General features: G+C 43.2%; 1 protein-coding gene across 7 annotated transcripts in view; it reads right to left on the bottom strand.

Annotated features, from left to right (window-relative positions):
• The window catches only part of Spag9 (sperm associated antigen 9), a 117,084-nt gene that overhangs the window by 76,570 nt on the left and 16,988 nt on the right, over window positions 1–23,526 (bottom strand). For 6 of the 7 annotated variants that reach the window (XM_087202603.1, XM_087202605.1, XM_087202604.1 and 3 more), the window contains exon 2: window positions 9,516–9,636. In XM_087202603.1, coding sequence (XP_087058729.1) covers window positions 9,516–9,636 — 121 coding nt within the window. Of the gene's footprint in view, window positions 1–2,051; window positions 2,133–9,515; window positions 9,637–23,526 lie in introns of those variants that run through there. The other variant, XM_087202608.1, reaches the window with a different exon arrangement.

The following is a 23,526-nucleotide window of genomic DNA, read 5'->3' as shown; positions in this document are numbered from 1 at the left end:
ACACCCACTTCTAAAACCACACAAGCAAAGGACAGTGTGAGTCCCCATGTAGCATAACGATGGGGAACATTGTCAGAAAACCCTGACACCCGATTTCATCATTGTCTGGACGCCACGAACTGCACTTACACAAACTAGGACAGCTAGGATGTCACCTAGATGTCACCGTGATATAATCCCACGAGTGTGCTGGCAGCTATGCAGGCCGTCTGTACTGAGACACAGTTAGCCAGAGCATGACTATACACAATTTCTGTGATTCAGCTGTAGCAACCGGAGTTAGCTTATAAACACACATTAAAAGTCCCACAGCATAAAAAGCACTCCAAGTCACCAAAGTTTTGTCACCCCAATATGCTTTAAGAAGTTTATATAGGGGGCCAGGGGTTTGGCTCAGTGGTTCTGGCGCCTGCCTCGCAAGCTCAAGGTCCAGAGTTCAATCCCCGGTACCAAAAAACAAAAGTTTATGTGGCCAAGCATAGTGACACATGCCTACCATCCCAGATACTTAGGAGGCTGAGGCAGGAAGACTATGAGTTTGAGGTCAGCCTGGGCCACTTAGCAATTTAGTGAGACCCTGTCTCAAAATTTAACAATAAAAAAGGCTAGGGTTAGGCCAGGGATTTAGCTCAGTGGTGCCGCTGCCAGCCTCGCAAGTGCAAGGTCCTGAGTTCGATCCCCTGTACAAAAAAAAAAAAAAAAGCTAGGGTCATAGCTCAGTGAGAAGGTACTGGTTCAATCCCCAGTACCAATAAATAAATAAGGCAGGGGAGCCAGGCGTAGTGGCACACACTTGTGACCCCAGAACTGAGGGAAGCTGAGGCAGGAGGATGGTAAATTCAAGCCCAGCCCGGGCAACTAAACAACTTGGCAAGACCCTGTCTCAAAAGAAAGAACAAAAAAGCAAAACGGATGGGGATGTAGCCCAGATCAGCACTCTCTGGGTTCAATCCCCAGGACCACAAAGTAAAACACATAATAAAAAAGAAAAAGAAAACCAAAAAGGACAATTTTCATCTTTGTTATTCTGAATGAATTTCTGAATACTATTCTGGTAATTATTCTCTCCCCCCAAAACCCCTAAGTATCTATACAGAAACTTAATGACTTTCTGTAGTTGATGTTTTCTTTACTTGTACTGTGATCTAAATATTACTACTGCCCTTTTAGGTACAAATCATGTAAAGTCATCTAATATGATCCTATAACTGATCACATAACACATAAGTCATGTATTATATATACACATTCTAAATGAGGTAATATTTAGCATTGTTGTATATCACCAAGATGATATACAACAAATTCAGAAAGTTATTCTTCCTCTGAAAATATAGTAACACAGTACACCAAGATCCAGTATCTAATAAACTCAGTTTACTCAAGGCCTAAGTCACATGGGATGATATAAACACTCGGACAAGTACCTTTAGCATGGGAAGAGCCACCTGGAGAGTTCTGAGAGTCACTAAGGAACCAGCAAAGGAAAGAAGGGACGGGGCAGCTGGAGACAGCAGCCCACCCGGGCCAGACTGCAGACATCCCCTAGAGCCGCAAGTCCCACTGTCAGCTGAGGCCTCCATTCCACCCGAAACATACTAAGTCCTCTCTCATTTGATATTTCCCATGTAACCCCAAATGTCAAAGTGACTGGGGATCCCCAAATCTTGTCATTTTACTCATGAGAACCAGCCGCCACCTGACACTGACTGGAAATAAACAAGATTCTGCTTAGCCTACCAAGCCCAAAACAATGGCTAACCAATCTGCTGGTTTTCTGAGGAGAAAAAAGAAAAGAAAAAAGAAACCAAATCATAGCATCTCAAAGTAAAAAAGAGTTCCGCTGCCCACCTCGCAAGCGCAAGGACCCAAGTTCGATCCCTGGTACCAAAAAAAGGGGGGGGGGGTTCAAAATTTCCCCCTTAAATTAGCTAATGGAGACAATTTAGCCTTCTTTTGAATGCTCTTTCTATCCATCTTTCCAAAGAGCAAGCGGATGTGATTAAGGCAGGAAGAGCCACCTGCTCTGCCGGCTCACAATCAGAGCTTACCTCCTCAGCCTGATGGGCTTTGCCAAGTTTGGAACACCTTCCAGCTCTGTTGTCTTCTGCCCCATCAGACTGCTGATAGGCCTACGGGGGGAAGAAAGAGAAACAGACCTGCTAGAACGCCATGTCCAACTTAGCATTGCCTTCTCGAAAGGAATGATACTTGGTACTGTACATGGAAGGCAGGTATCCAGTGACTGGACCCTAGAAGACTGACCTTGGTCTTTCAGAAATCTCGAATGGCCAGGGATTTAGCTCAGTGGTTTCGCTGCTTGCTGCACAAGCACAAGGACCCAAGTTCGATCCCCGATACCAAAAAAAAAAGAAATCTCGAACAAAAGTCCCCAAAGCTAAGCAAGAAGCAAATGCTGGCTTCAGAGCAAACAAGGGCTCAGACAACCACATCAAGACAAAAATAAAAATCTCACTTCTGCCCACTAAGTCCTTTACTGTATCTCTGAACTTCAAAAGATTTTCAGACAGATATTACATGTTTCTCATCAATAACACAATGTGAAATTATAAATATTTTAAACCTCTCATAAATCAATGATCATGTCCTTAAAACAGTGCAGGACAACTTCAAAGAACCCTAGTGGCAGGGACTTTCAGCAATCTGACATGGTCAGCGTCTTGAAGATGTCACTGAAGCCATCTGTCCACAACAGAGAGCGGACTACTCCACCTAAAGTCCCTAGGCGGAGAGAGGCCATGCTCCACCCCAGCAGTACTCCGCCTGGCCAAGAAGTACTTCCTCATAGCCAACAAGACCAACAAATTCATTTCCTCTAATTCAGTCTACCCAGATTATAGAAAAATAGCTTGGCATTTTCCTTATCCAGCCTTTTATGTGTGTGAAGGAGAAATCAATAAATTCATCAACCCCCCCATTCTCTAATCTAAACCACCAGAAATCTTTTAACCCTTACTCATAGAATTAATTTTCTATGGTACAAGTAATTCTAGATATTACTTATAAATTACAACTTTAAGGTTCTCAAAAGATGGCCCTAGACTAAAACAGTGGAAGAGCCTAGAGATAAGAAAACAAAACAGAGCAGACCACATAAAACAGCCTAATAAAGCACATGTAATGAAATGCTATTGTTTGTATAAACTGTTATGCCTGATTTTCTTCTCAAACACAGGCTCTAAAAAAACCCAACAGCCCTTATACGAAGTTATTAACTACACAGATATTCCTAACACTGCAAAGAACTAATGGACTAAACATAACCTTTTACATAATTCCACCTGTCATTTTTTTAAAACCAGAACATATAAATCTGAAGCTTCTAGAGTTGACTTATTAAAAAATTGCTTTCAACAAAACCACAAATCATCAGTAATCGGTTTTTACCACAGAAAGAATTATGTAGAAGGGATTGACTATTGAGAAAATTAAAATGGAAAGACAACCTATTACAGATCTAGAACATTAACACTGCAAATTACAATCAAGGGACTGATAAAAGCTTCTATGGACCTGAAGGTATTCTTTTAAGTGGTTGAAAAACAATGGCAAAGTACTTAGATCTTCTCAAATACTGACTGTGGTATAAAACTATATTTAGTAACTTTCAAATGGCTTATTTTTCTTTGGTGTTGTAAAAATTTATGATTTATCAAATTTTAAGGTCCGTTTGGAGACATGTATTCTGCTAAAATACAAAATGACGGTAATGATTATTTACATCTACCTGCCTACACTTTCTTGCTAGTGGAGTGTTTATTATTCTTCTAACCAAGAAACAAGAAGAGTTTTCTTTCTAACAATAACATTTAAGGTGACAGCGTCAAGGTATTTTACTAGACTAAGACCTTTATATCAAACTAAAAAGGCAAATGAGTTTACATGGGGAAGCAGGGGAGAGATTTCAGAGATATCTGTCTGCCGCTGTCAATCTTCTTCCATTCAGTTAAAAAAAAAAATGGATTCTCATTCAAAGGAAAGAAAGGCAGAATCACAGAAGAGTTTTAGCTTAAAATCACTGCCCTCTAACTCATCCCATCTTCCTCTCCAGGATGTGTACTTATGGGAAAAGTGATCTATAAACTCAAGGAGCAGGATGCCAATCACAGTTTCCTAAGAGAGAAGAGAATAATAAATGTTTGTGTCTGCTCTGGGTCCTAATAAGTTATCAATCATGATTCAAAGTCTTAAAATATGGTAAATAAAATGGAATTTTATTCAGTTAAAGGTAGAAATGGCCTAACATTATAACAAGAACCATTAAAATGTTCCTATTCCTTCATCAACTTCCTTAAATGTATTCTAAGAAAATTATCAACAGGGGAAAACCTATAGAAAAAAAAATATTTATTGCAATATGATTCACTACACTAGAGAAAAATGTCCAACCAACCAAAAGGGAAAGTTTCTGGGATTTTTTTTTTTTTTTTTGGTACCTAGGATCGAACTCGGGACCTTATGTTTGTGAGGTGGGGAGCATAAATCCTCCCCCCCTTTTTTTGGTACCAGGGATCGAACTTGGGACCTTGTGCTTGTGAGGCAGGCGGTAGAACCACTGAGCTAAATCCCCGGCCCTCCCCTTTTTTTTTTAAACATTCATTTTTATCCTGATTCCTTTCATCCCGTAAGGATTTGAGGCAACTTTTAAGACCATTATACATGCTTGGATCTAGGAGGAGAAGAATTTAATTATGCATAACCAGGTAAGATCCAAACAAGCTGTTCCAAAGTTTGGCCTGTTTCTGGGTACCCAAAATAAAAATTAAATGGTCAATACATAATTCTCTTCAGAGAAAAGAAGAAAGCACAGTTCCCCAAGAAAAACAGGAATTGCTAATAGATGGGATAACTTCAGATGCTCAATATATGCAAACATTAAAAAGACAATAATGATTATGCAATCAGGAAAAGCCTCATGATGCATTTAAGGGTAAGCACAAAATTATAAATATACTCTAACTGGGGCCGGGGATTTAGCTCAGTGGTTCCGGCGCCTGCTTCGCAAGCACAAGGTCCCGAGTTCGATCCCCAGTACCAAAAAAAATATACTCTAACTGCAATGATGTAAAAACATGACACATATGAGAGAAAAAAACCCACATAACTTCCTCCTTTCCTTCTCCCCAACAAAACTATGATTTCTTTGACCAAAAGTCCACAGCCTACTTCTCTGTACCACAACCACTGGGAAATGCCAGACATCTTACAGCAGGAAGGTTTGGTTAGCTTTTTTTTTTTTGGTACCGGGTATTGAACTCGGGACCTTGTGCTCGCCAGGCAGGTGTCAAAAACCACTGAGCTAAATCCCTGGCCCCAGGAAGGTTTGGTTTTGTTTCTTAGTGCTGGGGATCAAACCCAGAGGTGCGCCACCACTAAGCTATGTCCCCAGCCCTTTTTATTTTATATCTTGAGGTAGGGTCTTCCTAGATTGCTCAGGCTGGCCTTCAACTCATAATTCTTCCTCCTCAGTCTTCTGAGTGGCTGGGGTCTATGGATGTGCACCACTGGGCCAGGCACAGTGGATATTTTTTTCCTCTCAATGGATCTGCCTTTTTCTTTTACTGGTACATATTTGCAACATGTGACATTTACAATCATTTTGGGGAGTTAGTACATTAACATTTTCAATCCCCTTTCCCTCCTCCCTAACCTTCCCTTTCTCTTGATATTTTTAACTATATTATAATGACTACATTTACCAACTCACTTAAGATAACATTTGGCTTGGGGCTGGGGATTTAGCTCAGTGGCGCTGTGCCTGCCTCACAAGTATAAGGTCCTGAGTTTGATCCCCACCCCTGTACAAAAAAACCCCCACAAAAAACATTTGGCTTGCAATAGAAAAATAGTGAATATATGATAGAAACAATGAATACAAAAATATTTCCTGACGTCACTGTCATATTATGAATGGCAGAATTGATTACCTGAAAAGTACCAAACAGGGGGCTGGGGATTTAGCTCAGTGGTTCCACTGCCTGCCTCGCAAGCGGAAGGTCCCCGAGTTCAATCCCCAGTAACCCCCCCCAAAAAAGAAAAGTACCAAACTAAACTTTCTCAAATCAAACCTTATTTCATTTTTCACATCATATCTTTAAGGTTCACAAGATCTTAATTATCAAGAGGGTTACTGTTACTCCATGATAGGAAACACTATACAGCATGCTTTAAAAAGCTTTATTCATGTTGGAAAAATAAAAACTATTTCGGGCCAGGGATTTAGCTCAGTGGTGCCGCCACCTGCCTTGCAAGCTCAAGGTCCCCAGTTGGATCCCTGGTGCCAAAAAGCTGCCCCCAATTTTCATGTTAGTTCAATTTTTTAAAATAGAGCCACCAGAAATCTCAAAAATCAAACATTACCACAAAATTGTAATGTAATTTTTATAGACTCAGTTTTTCAATTTGTTAAATCATACCACAACCTGATAAATTCTACACAATCAAAAACCTGAAGTGTGTCCTTTAATTAGTTCCCATTTCTTTACTTTTTCTTGCTCCTCAGACAGTAAATAATTACAAACCCAAATTTCCCCTTTTGACATAGGAAGTGGTCTTTGGAGCAGAACTTGGACTCCGATCGTGGCTATGTTTTATTTATTTATTTTTTAAAATTCTTTTGGTATCGGGAATCGAACTCTGGTCCTTGCGCTTGCGCAGCAGGTGGTGAAACCACTGAGTTAAATCCCTGGCCCGTGGCTATGTTTTAAAAAGGATGTGCACCAGGAATTTAGCTCTGTGGCACCACAGCACGAGGTCCTGAGTTTGATCCCCGGTACCAAAAAAAAAAAAAAAGAGAGAGAGAGAAAACAGAAAAAGGATGTGTGTCCTAAGCACATCAGTCACAACTGCCCTCATCCATCTGCCCATGGCTGCAACTCCAGAGCCAAGAACAGTGCATCCACGCCCACACACCCTCATACAGACAGAGAAATGCTAAATCTAGACGGTGGGCACACAGATGATAAATGTACTTCTCGTTTTTTATATGTTTGGAAATTTTTCTAATCAAAGGCAAATGGAGCTGGGCACAGTGGCACATGCCTGTAATCCCAGCTCCTTGGGAGACTGAGGCAGGGAGACACCACGGGATCCAGGTCAGCCTGGGCAACAATACAAGACCCTGTCTCAAAGTATAATTTTAAAAGGTCAGGTATGTAGCTCAGTGCTCCCTGGGTTTGATCCTCAGTACTGGGGGAGAAAAGTCTTTGAATTAAAATGAAGATATAATGACCAATACTTTCAGAGAGGGAAATGAGAGAATGATACCACTGAACATGAGAATTCCAAAAATGCTGGATCTGATCCACTGGACTGAAAAACAAATCTAGAACACTAAGAAGACAAATTTTGAGACACTCAATATTCTTCTGAAGTCATGACTTTATTAAGAAATTATTTCAATCCCTGGTACCACAAAAAAAAAGAAAAAAGAAAAAGAAAAAAGAAATTACTCTGTTTTGTTTACACTTGTTTTTGTTTCTTTGCCCTCCAGTGCTGGGGATTGAATCCAGGGCTAGGGAAGTGCTCTACCATTCACTAGCACAGAAGCAGATTTTTAAATTCTGGTTATAAAATGGCTAATGCGCTTAAGAAAAAATTAGCAGTTTACTCCATTTAGTTACTTTTGTGGGGAAAAAAAAGCAGCAGTATCTCCTTTAAATATAAAAACTAATTTTATTATATTGACTTCAAAAATGTAATTTCAAGCATGAGATAATTCTTCCTCCAATATCTTTCCTATCACAGAAGCAGATTACTTAATGTAATTTTACTCATTTTACTCTAGCCATTCCATTCCAAGTTAAAATTTTCTACTAAAATCTTGATATCTTAGAAATCAAGGAAAAAACTCTAACATGTTAAAATAATGAAAAGAAGGTTAGTTCTGCCAACCGTGCCTTTAGTGCTTGGTTCTAAAATACCAAAGAATCATGATATGAAAGCACAATCAAATCTGGATCAAAACATTATCTTCAATAGCTACATTTTTTCTTTCTTTCTGTTTTTTTGGTACCAGAGATCAAACTCAGGACCCTGTCCTGAGGCAGGAGGCAGAAGCACTGAGCTAAATCCCGGGCCCTTTTTTGGTTTTTTGAGACAGGGTCTACCTATGGAGCCCAGGCTGGCCTTGAACTCCCAGAAATCCTCTTGCCTCAGCCTCTCAAGCCCTAGGATTATAGGTGCATGCCACCATGCCCAGCCTTAAATTTTCTTCCTTAAATAGAGAAATGCTCAAATCTTAAAATATTAAAACCTTGTAATTACCACCAAACTTCTTCTCTAGATGAGGGCACCCGGAATAATGTGACTCCAGGGCTACAACATGTGTGCACTGTGGAGCCTGGCACGAACTTCCCAGCCCTCCAATTTCCAGAGTAGAGCCTGCAACAGGGTCATAAAGTCACTTGGCGTATTCAGTGCTAACCAAGAAAAGGGAAAGGACTCTAGGTAACTCCAAGACTAAAAACACGAAGACATGACACATGGCTTATTTGGTTTCTCTGTCACCAAACATCATCTGCTCTTCAGCACTGTGTAACAACTGCAGGAGCTCTTAGGGTGCTAGGATGCCAAAGCTCGAGGCTCCTGTGGATTCCCGTTAGCTCTGCTAAGCCTCTCCGGTTCTGGGGGTGCACTGAGCACCCACACAGCCCAAGCCTGTGGTGAACGGCAGCCCCTTAACAGCAGGGATCGCTGTGCAGCCTTGGCAGAGGACTGGGGAGTCCCCGCTGGCCACCTCTTGCTCCCCTGCACTGCAAAAGTTCACAGCTAGGAAGGAAGAGTGGAGGATGCTCTGCCTTCCTGTGTCAGATGTGAAAACAAGTCATCAAGTGTCTCACTGTTTTTCTAATTGTGACTTTATCTGGTCCATCTTCATTAGCCAAAAGGGGGAAATCATCTTTGAGGTTTGAAACAATTATTTTGAAAGTCAAGAATAGGGCCAGAGATTTAGCTCAGTGGTTCTGTTGCCTGACTTGAAAGCACAAGGTCCTGAGTTTGATGCCCGGTACCAAAAAAAAAAAAAAAAAAGAATAACATGAAATTATATTAAAAATGAAACAAAACTGAAAAGTAAACTTCTGTTCCTCTAAATGCTCTTACTTTTCCATTAGAAGGGAACAAAAAAGGGACTTCAGTCATTTCGTATACATACTTCAAAGCTCGAATTCCTTCAACATTTTTAAATTTCAAAGCAAGGCAGAAACAATGGAACTTTGTGTACTTGATCCAAATTTGAAGCAATCCACACGCACACACCTGCACGGCAGCTACTGCACCTAATCAGCTGTGGGGGTGAACTGAAGACGTGAGCATCTGTGACTCAGCCACTTCGCACCCCCGAGTACTTGTGGGGTGAAACGCCCAGTACCTAGGTCTCCCACTCCAGTCTGGGACAACAATTCCAACCGTGCATGTGCAGCCCTATCAGTCAGGCCGGGCCACTGCACTCCCGCTCTTTGCCAGGACGTACGAGGGGAGGAAATCTTACTTACTCTGGTCAGCATAGTTTTTTGCTTTGAGTTCAAGTTGTCTTGTTTGAGATTCTAGAGATTCCACTCGGGTCTGTAAATCCTTTTTTTCCTGTTCTTGAGAGTCTTCAAATTCAATGAATTTCTAATAAAGAAGCACAATATACATTTTCATCAGAGAAGTGAAACCTTTTGGGTGAGGATGTAGCTCAGCGTACATCTGGATCCCTTCCCAACACTGCACCCAAGGAGTGCTGGGATTACAGACCTGCACCGCCACCAGGCTCAGCTATGAAATCATTCTTTGTATTTTCAAGTCATGTGTTCATCAACAATAACATCTTGGCAGTAATGACTTAAGAGACATATCAAATACATGAATGTAGGGTTTTTTAATTAAGAGTTTTCCAATTTTTACTTTATTTTTTAAATTTTTATTTATTTATGCATTTATTTGAGACAGGGTCTTGCTCTGTAGTTCAGGCTGGCCTTGAACTCTCCTTGATCCTCCTGCCTCAGCCTTCTGAGTGCTGGGATTACAGGCATGCAACACCACACCAAGTTAGGCTGATTTTTAGTTTCTTTTAAAAATTGTTTTAAACACTCCAAATACAGAAGCAAAAATACTTCAAAAATAATTTGTTTAGTAAGATGCTTTTCCTTCACGAAACAGGTACTCCAAAGGAAATACATATATCCTAGTACATATACGTAATCCTTTATTATACCTCCATATTCATCTTGACTTCAAAACATAATTTTTAATTTGTAACATGTACAACAGCAAAGAAAAGAGTGATAGAATAATCAACATTGCTTCTCGGCCTTTTGGCTAAGATCAAGGGTAGAATATTTCAATATACTCTAAATAATTATTTGACTACTAAGCAGTCTGGGGGAGGGGGCTGTAGCTCAGTGGCAGAGCACTTGTTGTAGCATGTGTGAGGCCCCAGGTTTGATCCCTAGCACAATTAAGTAAATAAGTTAAATTGGCAATAAGCAGAGCCAGGAGTGGTGGTGCATGCCTGTAATCCCAGCATTCAGGAGGCTGATGCAGGCCAGCCTGGGCTACATAGTGAGCTCAGGGCCAGCCTGAGCTACAAACGGAGACCCTGGCTCAAAAAATTTTTTTAAAAATTAAAATTGGCACTAAGCAGTCTTGGAGATGGACTTGAACCATGGGGTTTAAATGCCTAAGAAAAGGGAACGGCCTAGGAACATCACCAGCCAAGTCTAAGCTTCTCAAACTCTCGTCACCACAGAGACCACGGCTAAAGGCAATCCTCACACAGAAGTCCCTGTCCCAGCAGATCGGCTGCACCAGACAGGACAGGATCACCTCCCCCAGCACCTCTTCTCTCCCAGGATTTCCCCTTGTTTTCCTTGTCACCAGCTGCCCTCCTTGACCCTCTTTCCTGGTGCCTCCTCTTTCCAACTGCCCGCTGGTGTGCTCAGTCCTTAGACAAATCTTTTCTTCCTTGTTTACTCTTATTCCTTGAGGATCTCATCCATTCTCATGGCTTTAAATACTAACTCTATGCTGGTAACTTCCAAAATTCCTGTCAGTAGCCCAGACCTGAATTCACATCTGCATGTCCACCAGCCCACCAGGCCACTCCGTCTGCCCCTTACGCTGAGCGCGTGGAAACCTCCTCCCCGGACCTCTCTGGCTCGCTTGATTACTGCGGTTGGCTGTTCAGGCCTAGGACTCCTGAATCAGCTTTGAGCCTTCAGGAATGCCTCATACCCAGTCCCCCAGCACACCTTTCTCAGCTCAGCCACTCCTTCATCTGTGTTGCCTAGATTATTGCTGTAGCTCCTGTATCATGCACTTAACCAAGACTGCTTCCTGCTCTGCTAAAGACCCTTGGCCAGCCTCACTGCTTCCACAGCCCTCTCCCCAGGCCTCCCAGGCCCACGCTGTCTGCTCCCACGACCCCTGCATCTTCCCTGCCTTCCCCTTTACCTCCTCTGCCCTCCTCCCTGGCTCTGAGCTGACCTTGTTTCTGTCAGTACTGCAAGCCTCTCTGCTGGCTCCTGCTACTGCACTTGGACTCCTCCTCCTCCGACCCCCCACATCCCGCTCCCTCCTCAGCTCCTTCTCAGTGAGCCCTTCCCTATCTCCCTCCCCGCTTTTCTTCAAGACGTGCACCCCAGCCAGCACCCACGTGGTGGAGTAATGTCTCAGTACGGTGTTCTCACTAGAATGTGGGCTCCATGAGGGCAGGAGTTTCTATCCCACTCTGCTGAGTTCCCAGAGGAAAGCACCCAGACAGCACACAGCAGGCTCTCACACACAGTCCCACTGGGGCCGTCAGCCTCGCCGCTGCTCACAACCAGTACACACCCCACGTTCTCGTCAGTCTCTGTCTTGGGCTTCTGTACATCTTACATGCTAATCCTGGGTCACAGAAAGGTTACGACTGATACCAGTAAAAGGTTTACATTAGCCCAATACAAAGCCAATACCCAGTAAAATGGGAACGTTCTAGGCAACTTTCAAGATTCCTTTTATTTCTTTTGAGACAGGATCTTGCTATGTAGTCCAGGCTAGCCTTGAACTCACAGCTATCCTCCTGTCTCAGCCTCCCGAGAACCCTGGTTTTAATGTGTAATTTTCTGTCCATTACCTACTTTATCTGTCCTCGCTTTTCAGTCACTGCGGAGGACATGGTTTTGGTCTGCACACATTGCCTTCCTTTGGGAAAATTCCTCTCCCGATTGCATGCTAATTCTATGCAGTCCATGTAACCTGACTGCTGCTGACTCTCCCTGGGGGAGACAAAACTGGTCAGAGCCTTTCTGGGACATCTGCCAGTTACTAAGAAAACATTGTGCTACCTGTGACAGCTCGGATGTGGTCGGTCTCTGCCCAAATTCATGCAGAAACTCGATTCCCAAGGTAATGGTGCTGAAGGTGGGGGGCTTTTAGGAAGTGATTAGGCTGTTTTAACAGATTAAAGCCTTCCTGTACAGGTGGGTTCTCTCCCTCCTGCAGGGCTGAATTAGTTAATGCAAATACAGGCTGTTAACAAGTAGGGCAGCCCCTAGTGTTCTCTCCTACAAAACCACTCTCCCTTCCTCTCCGAGCTGAAGCTGGAGGGGAGGTGCTCTATCTGGGCTTCCCAACCCTCAGAACGCCAGCCTCAGATACTCTGTAACAGCAGCAGAATGCACACTCCGACACTAACATGGACACTGACAGCCTTATGCTGCAGACTGGTATCTTTTTTCCAAGATAAAGAATAGGCCTGAGAATAGACAACCTAGAGGGAAACAAAGAGCAAGAGAAAGAAAAATCTATCTAATTTTTTCCAATTACCTAAACCAATAATTTCCTTTTTAACATAAGCTTGTTTGAACTTGTTTCTATCACAGGTAAAAGCATCCTAATAAAGTCAACTACTTTCCCTCCAGAGCCATTTGATCCACTGTTTTCTTGATTGTTGAAGCTTCAAATCTGTAACCACTGAAGCCATGGTTCTTCGTCATCTGGGGGTCCACAGATCCATTTGGAAAGTTGATGAATCTTGCCGGGTGTGCACGCCTGCAATCCCAGCACTCGGGAGGCTGAGGCAGGAGGATTGCTGTGATTTGGAGACCAGCCTGGGCTACATAGTGAGTTTAAGGCCAGCCTGGAATACAAAGCCAGACCCTGTCTCAAAACAACAAAAAAGCTGATGGATCTATAAAGTACGTTTTCTCCGTAAAAAATTCTTCTGCCTACCCCAGACTATCTATTTTCTTCAATAGGTTCAATGACCCCTTAAATCCTTCCCCAAACTCCAGGCTTAGCACCACTGCCCTAGACTTTCCTGTCAGGACATTCCATCTTTTGAGGCTTCTAGGGAACTTTCTTGTTCCAGAACCTTAGTCTACAGATGACTTTACGTAGGAGTACAGGCTATAGTGAAAGTAAGTCAAAAACTGATAAATCATTCATTCAGAAAACATCTACTAACTACTTAGTATCTGCCAGGCACCAGGACCCACTGCGCCTCCCAGTGTTCACTGGCTACAACCAAACCAGGCAGATGGCGTGGGATTCATTCAGCAGAAGAGCAGCGACTAGGAGGTCTAAGTTATTTCAACATTTCTGTCTGAGTCTATAAACAAAAACTAAGAATAAATAAGAAAATGTAATTGTTTTTTTGGCCTGCTTTGAAAGGGATGCTCCCTTGGCAAACTAAGCGCTGTGTCTGGGAAATTTTCACTGTTTTAAGTCCCTTTTGTGCCATGGATACAACGCTGTTTTAAAGACTGGGTAGCAGATGCTCAAGCCACTCTTTAAAAACATCTGGGGCTGAGGACGCAGCTCAGTGGTTCAGGGCTTGTAGCCCCAGCACCACAAAAACAAACAAAAGCTCTAAACAAACGTTCCCACCACTTTGCTCATTCAGAACCCCTTCCTGGCTGATAGAGGAAATAGCAGAATGGACACAGCTGCACGTCGCTGTGCTTCATAGCAATCCTGTCTAGCTTCAGAAGAGCGCGAATAACCCACAAGTGCCTACATGCCCACTCAGACCTGCGGTGACAATTCAAGCTGCTGAATTTTTCACATATTATAACAACTAATGATATCACTTTAAACATGGGGCGAGAGGGGACACAACAATAACCACAAACATGACGCCATAGGTCTTGGATCACCTGAACTATATATTTCCAAACAGAAATCTCTTGTTTCTACAGTTTCCCTGCACAGGAAAAGATCAGCAATAATGAAAATATCCCAAGGTAAATACATACTCTCTGGCATTTCTTCAAGCAAATTAAAACAGATAAACTTAGAGACTACAAAGGAATGCCATCTCTCAGCAGGGTGAATTTTTTTCTCCTTCCTTGTTCCAAGTAGATTTTAAACTTTTTGGAATCATGAATTTCTCTGAGACTATTAAGACAACTGATCCTTTTCCCAGGAAAAGAAATATATAAAACACAAAACTATATATTCAATTTCAGTGCATCTTTAAGCTCTTAAAAGAAAAAAAAATGCTTTTTCTCATATATAGAAATTATTTTTCCAGTTTTGAGGGTTGAACTCCTCAGGTATTATGTACATGTACCAAGTCCCCACAAAAAATGTAAATATTATGTACTGCAAACATGTATTTAAAAAAAATAAAAACAGATCATGGTGGCGCACACTTGGAATCCCACCCAGTGCCCTGCCACAGTGAAGCAGGAAGATCCCAAGTTTAAGCCCAACCAGAGCAACTTCATGATACCTTGTCTCAAAATTGCAAGCGCATGGTCTGTACCAAAAAAAAACAAAAAACTGGGTGAAAGGCTCCGGATTCAAACCTCAGCACTAAAAAACTCCAAAAGCACTGGTAAGTACAGTCAGCGCCTGTATCCAGGGGCTCAACATTCATGGAGTCAGGCACTGCAAGTTGAAAGTAGTTAGGAAGAAAATAAACTGCCTGCACTAAACATGGGCAGACTTTTTCTTTGTCATTATTTCCTAAACAATACAGCACAACTCTTTTTTTGTATTTAATGTGATTGTTTTTATTTGGGGGACTTCTTTTCATTCATTCTCTGTTCTTTCCTTCTACCCACTTCATGTGCATTTGCTTCCTATTGTTTGCTTTTCTATTGCTCAAGCTTGTTGCTCTGTTGCAACTGCTTTCTGTCCTAGCACAACTCTTTACATAGCACTGTAAGTATTAGTTAATGCAGGGAATCTAGAGATTATTTCGTGGATTGGGGAGGATAGTGACTGGGAATATCAGTACTATACCACTGCATAGCAGGGACCCAAACACCCTCCCATTCTGCTCACTGTAAGGGGCCGGGATCCAATTTCCCCATAGGTGCTTAGGGACAACTGTAAGAAAAAAATTCAAAAACGGTGCGCTCTCTATGGCAATGTGAAAGTAAGAAACACTGATATACAAAATTAAGAAAAGGAACATGGACTAGAAATAGAGGAGACGTAATGAAATGCAACTGGATGCCAAAACAGCTCTTGGCAGAAGGTGCTTTCCATCCCTGATGAAAGGATCCCTGTCTTCCCCAGACGGGAGCTGGAGGTGGGGGATAAGGGGGCGATGAGAACTATTTCTTTTTTCACTCTCTAGCCTAGGCGTTCCTGGGCCTGGTAGGAACTGGGTGGCACAGCAGGCGGGAGCCGTGGGCAGCCGAGCAAGTGAAGCTTCCTCCATCTCTCCAGCTGCTCCCATCGCTGGCTTCACCCCGAGCTCCACCTGGTGCCAGATCAGCGGGCATCAGATTCTCACCGACCCTGCTGTGAGCTGCATGTGCAAGGGGTCCAGGCTGCATGCCTGAGAACTTTTTTTTTTTTTTTGGTGCTGGGGCTCGAACTCGGGTCCTTGCGTTTGCGCAGCAGGAGGCGAAACCACTGAGCTAAATCCCTGGCCCCTGAGGACAACTTAACCTACACATGCAGTGGTGCAGTGAGGGGAGACTCGAGAGATGGGAGCGGCTGCAGACAGATTCAGAGGTCGACTGCACAGGGACCATAAAACATCACGCGCTTGCAGATGTACAGCAGGACCCTGCCCAGCAGAGGCATGGGAGCCGATGCACTCTGACTGGACCAGTGCAGCTGGAGGCAGGCTGTAGGTCACAATCCAACATTTAGTTTAGTCCACACGTGGCCTATTACTTTATTTACCACTTCTGTCTGCACCTCCTTCCCTCACCCCATGTTTGTCCGTCACAGCTTTGGTTAGCTCACCAGCTAATCCTAGCCAAAATGAGTAAAAACAAACGTCACTGCAGGGCTTCTCTGAAAAGTGAGGAAGACCAAATGAGGAGGTAGCACAAGAGTCTAAGACTGCCAACAAAAAGAAAGCTGCGTTTAAAAAGAAAATATCAAGAGTCCTTCCTAAATTATGGGTTCGCTGCAACAGGTAATTCACATTCTCAGAGACTGCTTTGTTTAATATGGGGCAACTGGCTAACCAACACTCATGAAACCAAAATTATTTCGCCACATGGAAACTAAGTACCCAGCATTAAAAGACAAGCCTGTTGAAGATTTTAAAAGAAAAAAAGTAAAGCAATCACTGAAGACCACCACGCTATCAAATGTGTCTGCACTGACAGCGGTATTCTTAGCAGCTAACCTCACTGCTAAAGCTAAGAAGTGCCATTTACTTTTGGTGAACAGTTGATCCGGCCTGCTGCTAAGGACATTTGTTGTGAACTTGTAAAAGAAGCTGCAGTTCAAAGGCTGGGACATGTGTTCCTCTTTGAGCCAGCGCCATACCTGGACGAAATGACGAAATAACAGCCCACACGGTTAGAGAGGATTAGTTCGAGGATTAGTGCGTCACTGTGTATACAATCCGGGCTGAGTCGTCCTGATATTGACAACAAAACAACAATGCTTGTTTTTATGCTGGGCATGGTGGCATATCTGTAATCCCAGCACTCAAGAGGCAGGAGGATCACTGTGAGTTCGAGGCCAGTACCTGGTGCCAAAAAGGTTGGGGACCACTGACCTAATCCCTTGACAGTACCAACAAAATAAGCAATTGGTGGCTCTGGTTACACTAAAAAGAAAGCTCCCCAACAGGACTTTCTGCTTCTCTTCTGTGCTCCAAGATCCTGAGCATGCTAGGAGTACATGTGAGTACTGCCAAACTTCGTCATGAGCTTTGCTGCCGGCAAACACAGTTGCCCCTGTTTTGTTGCGGCACTGGGGATTAAGCCAAGGCCTTGAGCATGCCAGCCAAGTGCTCTACCATGAGCTTCAACCCTGGGCCTAAAGTTTTCTTAACTCACTTTGAAGAAACATGTTGGTTTTTGTTATGGCTTGTATCTAGATATCCCCCAAAGCCTTGTGCACTCAGAGGTGGAGCTTTTTGGAGGTGGCTGGACTCAGAGTGTGTGACGCTGGGATTAAGGCTGTATGATAATTAAGTAAGTTTAGCATAGTTCTGAATATGGATAATGGAAGCCCCACCTTGGGTGTGGGTGGCACCAATCAATAGGCTTATAGCCTAGATGGAATATAAAGGAACAGGAAGAGGGCAGGTTTGCTGCTGCTGCTGCTGCTTGCTGCTTTGCTGCCTCCTGCCTCCTTGCCTCCTTGGCATGGACTATTTCTCCTCTGCCATGCCACTCTGCCGGGCTGCCCTGTCTTGGACCCAGCGACTATGGACTGAAACCTCTACAAACTGTGAGCTGAAATACATCTTTCCTCCTTTAAACTCTGGGTGTTGGGTATTTTGTCTCAGCAATGAGAAAAGTAACTAAGACGGCTTTAACATCTATGATTTCAACTTAACACACAAACTGAGATAGCAAAAAAATAGGAGCACAGGTCATTTACCAGATACTGATGGTACAGAATAGGCAGTTAAACAGTGTTAACAATACAGTATGTTCTATATTGTTAATACAACGTGTTAAATGCTATAGTAGAACCATAGAACAAGGGACTAAACCTGCTTTGAAAAAGAAAAGCTACTTCGGTTGACTCTAAAAGAAAAAGTTTACTTGAAGTAGGGTGAAGACACTTTAAGAAGAGGTAACAGCACACAAGAGGGAACAAATACCATGGTATGCCCAAGGAACTACAATGTGGTTTGAAAGTTTGAGAAGGGTAAACCATAAGCAAAGAAAAATGTGACTCTCCTCTGATTTAGAGAGGGAATAAAGAGGAAGTGAGATTTCATTCCTCTATCTACCCTTTCAATACACAACTTGAGTCCTTATTGTTTTAAATATTTTAACGTGCTGGGACTGTAGAAGTTACAAGTTCCTATGTTCCAGCCATAGCAGAAGAGAACAAATATTAAATATGGGTAGCTGCATGGTTGTTTTTGTTTGCATTGTGATACTAGGCATTGTACCCAGGGCCTTTGTACTGGGCTACATCCCCAGCCCTTTCTATTTTTTTTTTTTTTTTGGTTTGGGAGGAAGGGGTTCAAAGAGTTTCACTAAATTCCCCAGACTGGACTCAAACTCACAATCTTCCTGCCTCAGCTTCCCAGAGTGTTGGTATCAGAGGCATGTACCACCACACCCAGCTGTTTGTGTGTTATTTTAAAAATTGATTTAGCCAGACCTGATGGCACATGACTATAATCCCAGCACTCAGGAGCCTGAGGCAGGAGGATCACCATGAGTTGGAGGCCAGCCTGGGCTACATAGTGAATTCAAGACCCTACACAGCAAGACCCTGTCTCAAAAAAAAAAAAAACTAAACTAAAAAATGGATTCGAGGGGCCGGGGATTTAGCTCAGTGGTTTCACCACCTGCTGCACAAGCGCAAGGACCCGAGTTCAATCCCCAGTACCAAAAAAAAATGGATTCGAGGGCTGGGGATTTAGCTCAGTGGCACTGCACCTGCCTCAAAAGTGCAAGGTTCTGAGTTTGATTGCTGGTACCAAAAAAGAAAAGAAAAGAAAAGAAAGGGCTGAGGAGGTAGCTCAGCAAGGTGACCTTAGATTTAACTCTCAGTACCGAAAAGAGGAAAAAAACCAAAAACAAAAGATGACTTTCCAAAGATCTTATGTAATTCAACAGTCACCTATTTTGACGTTAATGCTAAGAAGGAATGGTCTGTATTTGTCACTATCTAAGTGACACAAACATGGGATAACAGCATAAAGCTGGTGTACAGCTCAGTCTCGGATTTACATGTGACGTGATTCTCCAATACTTTCTGAGAGGTTAACATTTCAAACTCTGAATATGAGATGTAGCTTTTTAAAGTCTCATCATTCAAGTCAAACAAAATACCCAAACTATAAATGTGAATGTGCTGAAATGAAATAATACAAGATTGCAAAGAGAATATGATGGGGATTAATGATGTGAAAGACTCCCTAAGATATGTAAAGTGAGACTGAAAGATGCACAGCACATCAAGCAAACAAGAAAACGCCAAGTCCAGGACTGGGGATTTAGCTCAGTGGCACTGCGCCTGGCTCAAAATCGCAAGGTCCTGAGTTTGATCCCCAGTACCGAAAGAAAAAGAAAATGCCAAGTCCAGAACGGCCATGCTCAGAGGCCAGGGAAGGGGTCGCCTGAGACACAGCTGGAATGTAGGCAAGGATGGAATCGCACAGGACCTCAAGATGCTGGGTTGCACTAAGGACACTGAATGCCGCACACCTTGAAAAGTTCCATGCAATGAGGATACAGGGAACTGCTGGGGTGGAGGGACGGGAACTGGAGAGTCTGCACCAAGATCGAAGGCGACTGCGGGGAACCAACAGCTACAAACAACAGCTGGGATGGGCAGACATGTGCGGTGAGCTCCAGAGAGGAAAGGTATTTTAAGGGTTTTTACAACAAAGAGCTCCCAGGATAACTTGATGGTTTCCTTTTATTGCTATAATTTGGATAAAACAGTATTTTTATGCAAAGTGTATCGGGGTTTGGAAACTACCTCAGCCAGGACATTTTGAAGAAAAAGGAAAAAATAAAGACATGAATGATCATAAGATGTGCATGGACATTCGTAACTATCTAATGTGACTTAATTTCTTTCCAGCAGCAGGACTAGGAAGTTAGTCCCCCTCTACTACCCTTAGCAAACAGTACAACAACTGGGACAGGGTTTCTAGAATAACCAAAGCACAGCAGCAGGGCAACAGTGTTTCCAATTACAAACCCATCTTACCCACTGCAATTCTGGACTGGCCCAGCATTAAGAGTGTGCCAGATCCCTCAGGCACACCGGTACACAGCACACCTCCATCCCCTTCCCTTTCTCTCTGTCTCTGTCTGTCTTGTACATACACACAAGCAAGCATGCACGCGCACTCTTTTTAAAGGGGGTCAGGGAGGACAAGCCTGTGAATGGGTTTTTCAGCATGTACGATAAATACATCTCTACTGCACACCTCTTCCATCCTCAATCGCTAATAGGCCAGCAATGACACTGACGTAACTTCAGAAAGAGCTCTCTTGGGAGTAACTAGAAACTGCTCAAAGAAAAAAAAAATCAACTCCAGTGGACAATACAAAACTATGTTAGTATCAAAAACACAAGCTTTGGGCCGGGGATTTAGCTCAGTGGTTCCGCTGCCTGCCTCGCAAGCACAAGGTCCCAAGTTTGATCCCCAGTACCAAAAAAAAACAAAACACAAGCTTTGTCATGAAGCAAAAATACTTGCAAGTCCACAGATGGCTTATAGGGACTGTTTTGCCCTGATGTTCTGGAGAAAAACCAACGAGTACTTTGAAAAGGCAAGCTCCCAAAGGTTAGGAAAATTAGACACTGGCTCTTTAGAATAAACACACATGGTACTGTGAATACAGCACTTGTCAAAAACAGTCTCACCAAATAAAAGGCTGATTTACTGCCTAGCATCTGCCAAGATATGCCCCATTCATTTGGCAGGGTGTGGGGAAATGAAATAGTTTCACTGGGGCCAGGGATTTAGCTCAGTGCTTTCGCTGCCTGCTGCGCAAGTGCAAGGACCCAAGTTCGATCCCCGGTACCAAAAAAAAAAAAAGAAATAGTTCCATTGTACTGCATAATTATGTTAAACTTAGTTAAACCTAATTGTTTTCTACATAGTCTCTTTTATGAAATGAGAGGACTGAAGACCATATTAAACACACAAAGGATATTCCACCTAATCCAAAATGTAGAAAATTTTCTATCATAAATGATTGACTTTCAGGCTCGGGATTTAGCTCAGGGCTTCTGCCGCCTGCCTCACAAGTGCAAGGTCCCGAGTTCGATCCCCAGTACCAAAAAAAAAAAAAAAAAAAAAATGAAGAAAATGACTTTCTTCAAAAATTAATGTCAAAGGGGGAAAAGGAAAGGAGAAAGATTACACACTAAGGAAACATAAAAGCCATGCTAAATCACATGTATAAGTGTGGACCATCTTGTTTGGATCCTGACTGAAACAACCACCTATAAAACTACATTTATGAAGGCCGGGGATTTAGCTCAGTGGTTTCACCGCCTGCTGTGCAAGCACAAGGACCCGAGTTCAATCCCCGATACCAAAAAAAAACCCCCCAAAAACCAAAAATCAAAAAACTACATTTATGAGACAAGTAGAAAATGTGATCAAATACATAGTAAACATGATATGGAATGATTATTTACGAGTTCCAGGTGTGATAACGGTGTGGCAGTTATTTTTTTTAAATTCCAGAGATAAGGCCGGGGATTTAGCTCAGTGGTTCCGCTGCCTGCCCTGCAAGCACAAGGACAGGAGTTCGATCCCTGGTACCAAAAAAAAAAAAAAAAAAAATTCCAGAGATAGCTGGGCATAGTGGCACATGCCTATAATCCCAGCACTTGGGAGGCTGAGGCAGGAGGATCACCAGCCTGGGATACACAGTGTGTTCAAGGCTGGCCTGAACTACATGTTGAGACTCTGTCTCAAAAAAAAAAAAAAAAAAAGGCTGAGGATTTGGCTCAGTGGTTCCGCCGCCTGCTGCGCAAGCGGAAGGATCCGAGTTCAATCCCCGGCACCCCCACCAAAAAAAAAAATCCAGCTAAAATAGTTCTGGGCTGGGGATATAGCTGGGCTGGAGATTTAGCTCAGTGGTTCTGGTGCCTGCCCTCACAAGCACAAGTTCCCGAGTTCGATCCCCAGTACCAAAAAAAAAAATCAATAAAAAAAAAACCAAAACAATCCAAGAGATAGGTGGATATATCATCTATAGTCTCATGGTAGTCAGCTTTCCACTGCTGTAACAAAATATCTGGAAAAACCACCTCAAAGAGGAAAGCTCTGCTTTGGCTCACAGTTCTGAGGCCTCCCTGTTGTTTCTGGGCCCACAGTGAGACAAGAACATGGTGCAGCACAGCGGCTCTGCCAACAGGAGGCAGAGAGAGAAAGAAAGGACCCCAGTGTTCCCTTCACAGGCTCACCCCCACAGTCTACCTCCTCCAGCCAGGCCCCATTGCCTCAGTTACAAACACCTCCAGACAGTGATATCGGTCGGGCCGGGACTTCAGCACACAGCCTCTAGGGCATCCAAACTGACCAGTCCACTTTACAAGTGTGGTAGAAGCCAGGTGTGGTGGTGCAGCATACAATCCCTGCACTTGGGGAGGCTGAGGCAGGAGGTTCCTTTCCAGCTCAGGCTGGGCAAATTAGAGACTAAGTGAAACCCTGTCTCAAAATAAAAACTACAAAATTCTCTGGGGATGGAGCTCAGTGAGAAGGCCCTGGGTTCAACCCCCAGTACCGGAAGGAAGAAAGGGGAATGGAATGAGGAGGGGGGAGGAGAGCAGAGGAGAGAAAAAAGAGGACTGGACATAGTGAGGGTAAGAGAGAGGTGCCCAAGAGACAATGTTAGCTTGACGTGAAGACTGTTGAAGGCCAGTGTGGTGAGCACACCTGCAATCCCAACACTCAGGCGCTTCGGCAAGGAGATTGCAAGTTCAAGGCAAGCCTGAGCGACATAATGAGATCCTGTCTCAAGAAACAAAATGAAACTGTTCAGACTGCTGGATGTGGCGGCACACATCTGTCATCCCAGCTACTCAGGAGGATGAGGCAGGAGGGCCACAAGATTGAAGCCCGCCTGGGCAATTTCACAGGAAACTGTCTCAAAATAAAAAGAGCTGGGCTGGGGATTTAGCTCAGTGGTTCCGCCGCCTGCCTCACAAGCACAAGTTCCCGAGTTTGATACCCAGTACCAAAAATGAATAAATAAATAAATAAATAGAAATAAAAAGAGCTGCCGGGGATTTAGCTCTGTGGCACCACACCTGCCTCGCAAGCTCAAGGTCCTGAGTTCGATCTCCAGTACCAAATAGATAAATAAATAAATAAAATTTAAAACATAAAAGGAGCTGGGGATGCCGCTGAGTGGTATAGCATTTGCCTAGCATACATGGGGCCCTGGCTTCAAGCCCCAGCACTATAGGAAAAAAAGAAAACAAAGCTTTTGCAGTTGAGTATATGGAAGTTTGTTAAGCTAACTTAATCTTTAATATTTAGATGGCTCTGTAAATCAAAAGAGAAGTTAGAATAGATTGTTAGTGGCATTTAAGTTACCATAGGAAAACTCTGTAATCTCCTGTTATTAAAAAGCAAGTAAACAAAGGAGCACACACAGGTTACTCAGT

The sequence above is a fragment of the Heterocephalus glaber genome, unplaced genomic scaffold (assembly GCF_053883595.1).
Source record: "Heterocephalus glaber isolate CG9 unplaced genomic scaffold, H.glaber_assembly_v1.0 deba00001773, whole genome shotgun sequence".
In the NCBI taxonomy this organism is placed as follows: Eukaryota; Metazoa; Chordata; class Mammalia; order Rodentia; family Bathyergidae; genus Heterocephalus; species Heterocephalus glaber.
Note: the sequence above shows the minus strand (reverse complement) of the source record. Positions and strands in the feature narration are given on the sequence as shown.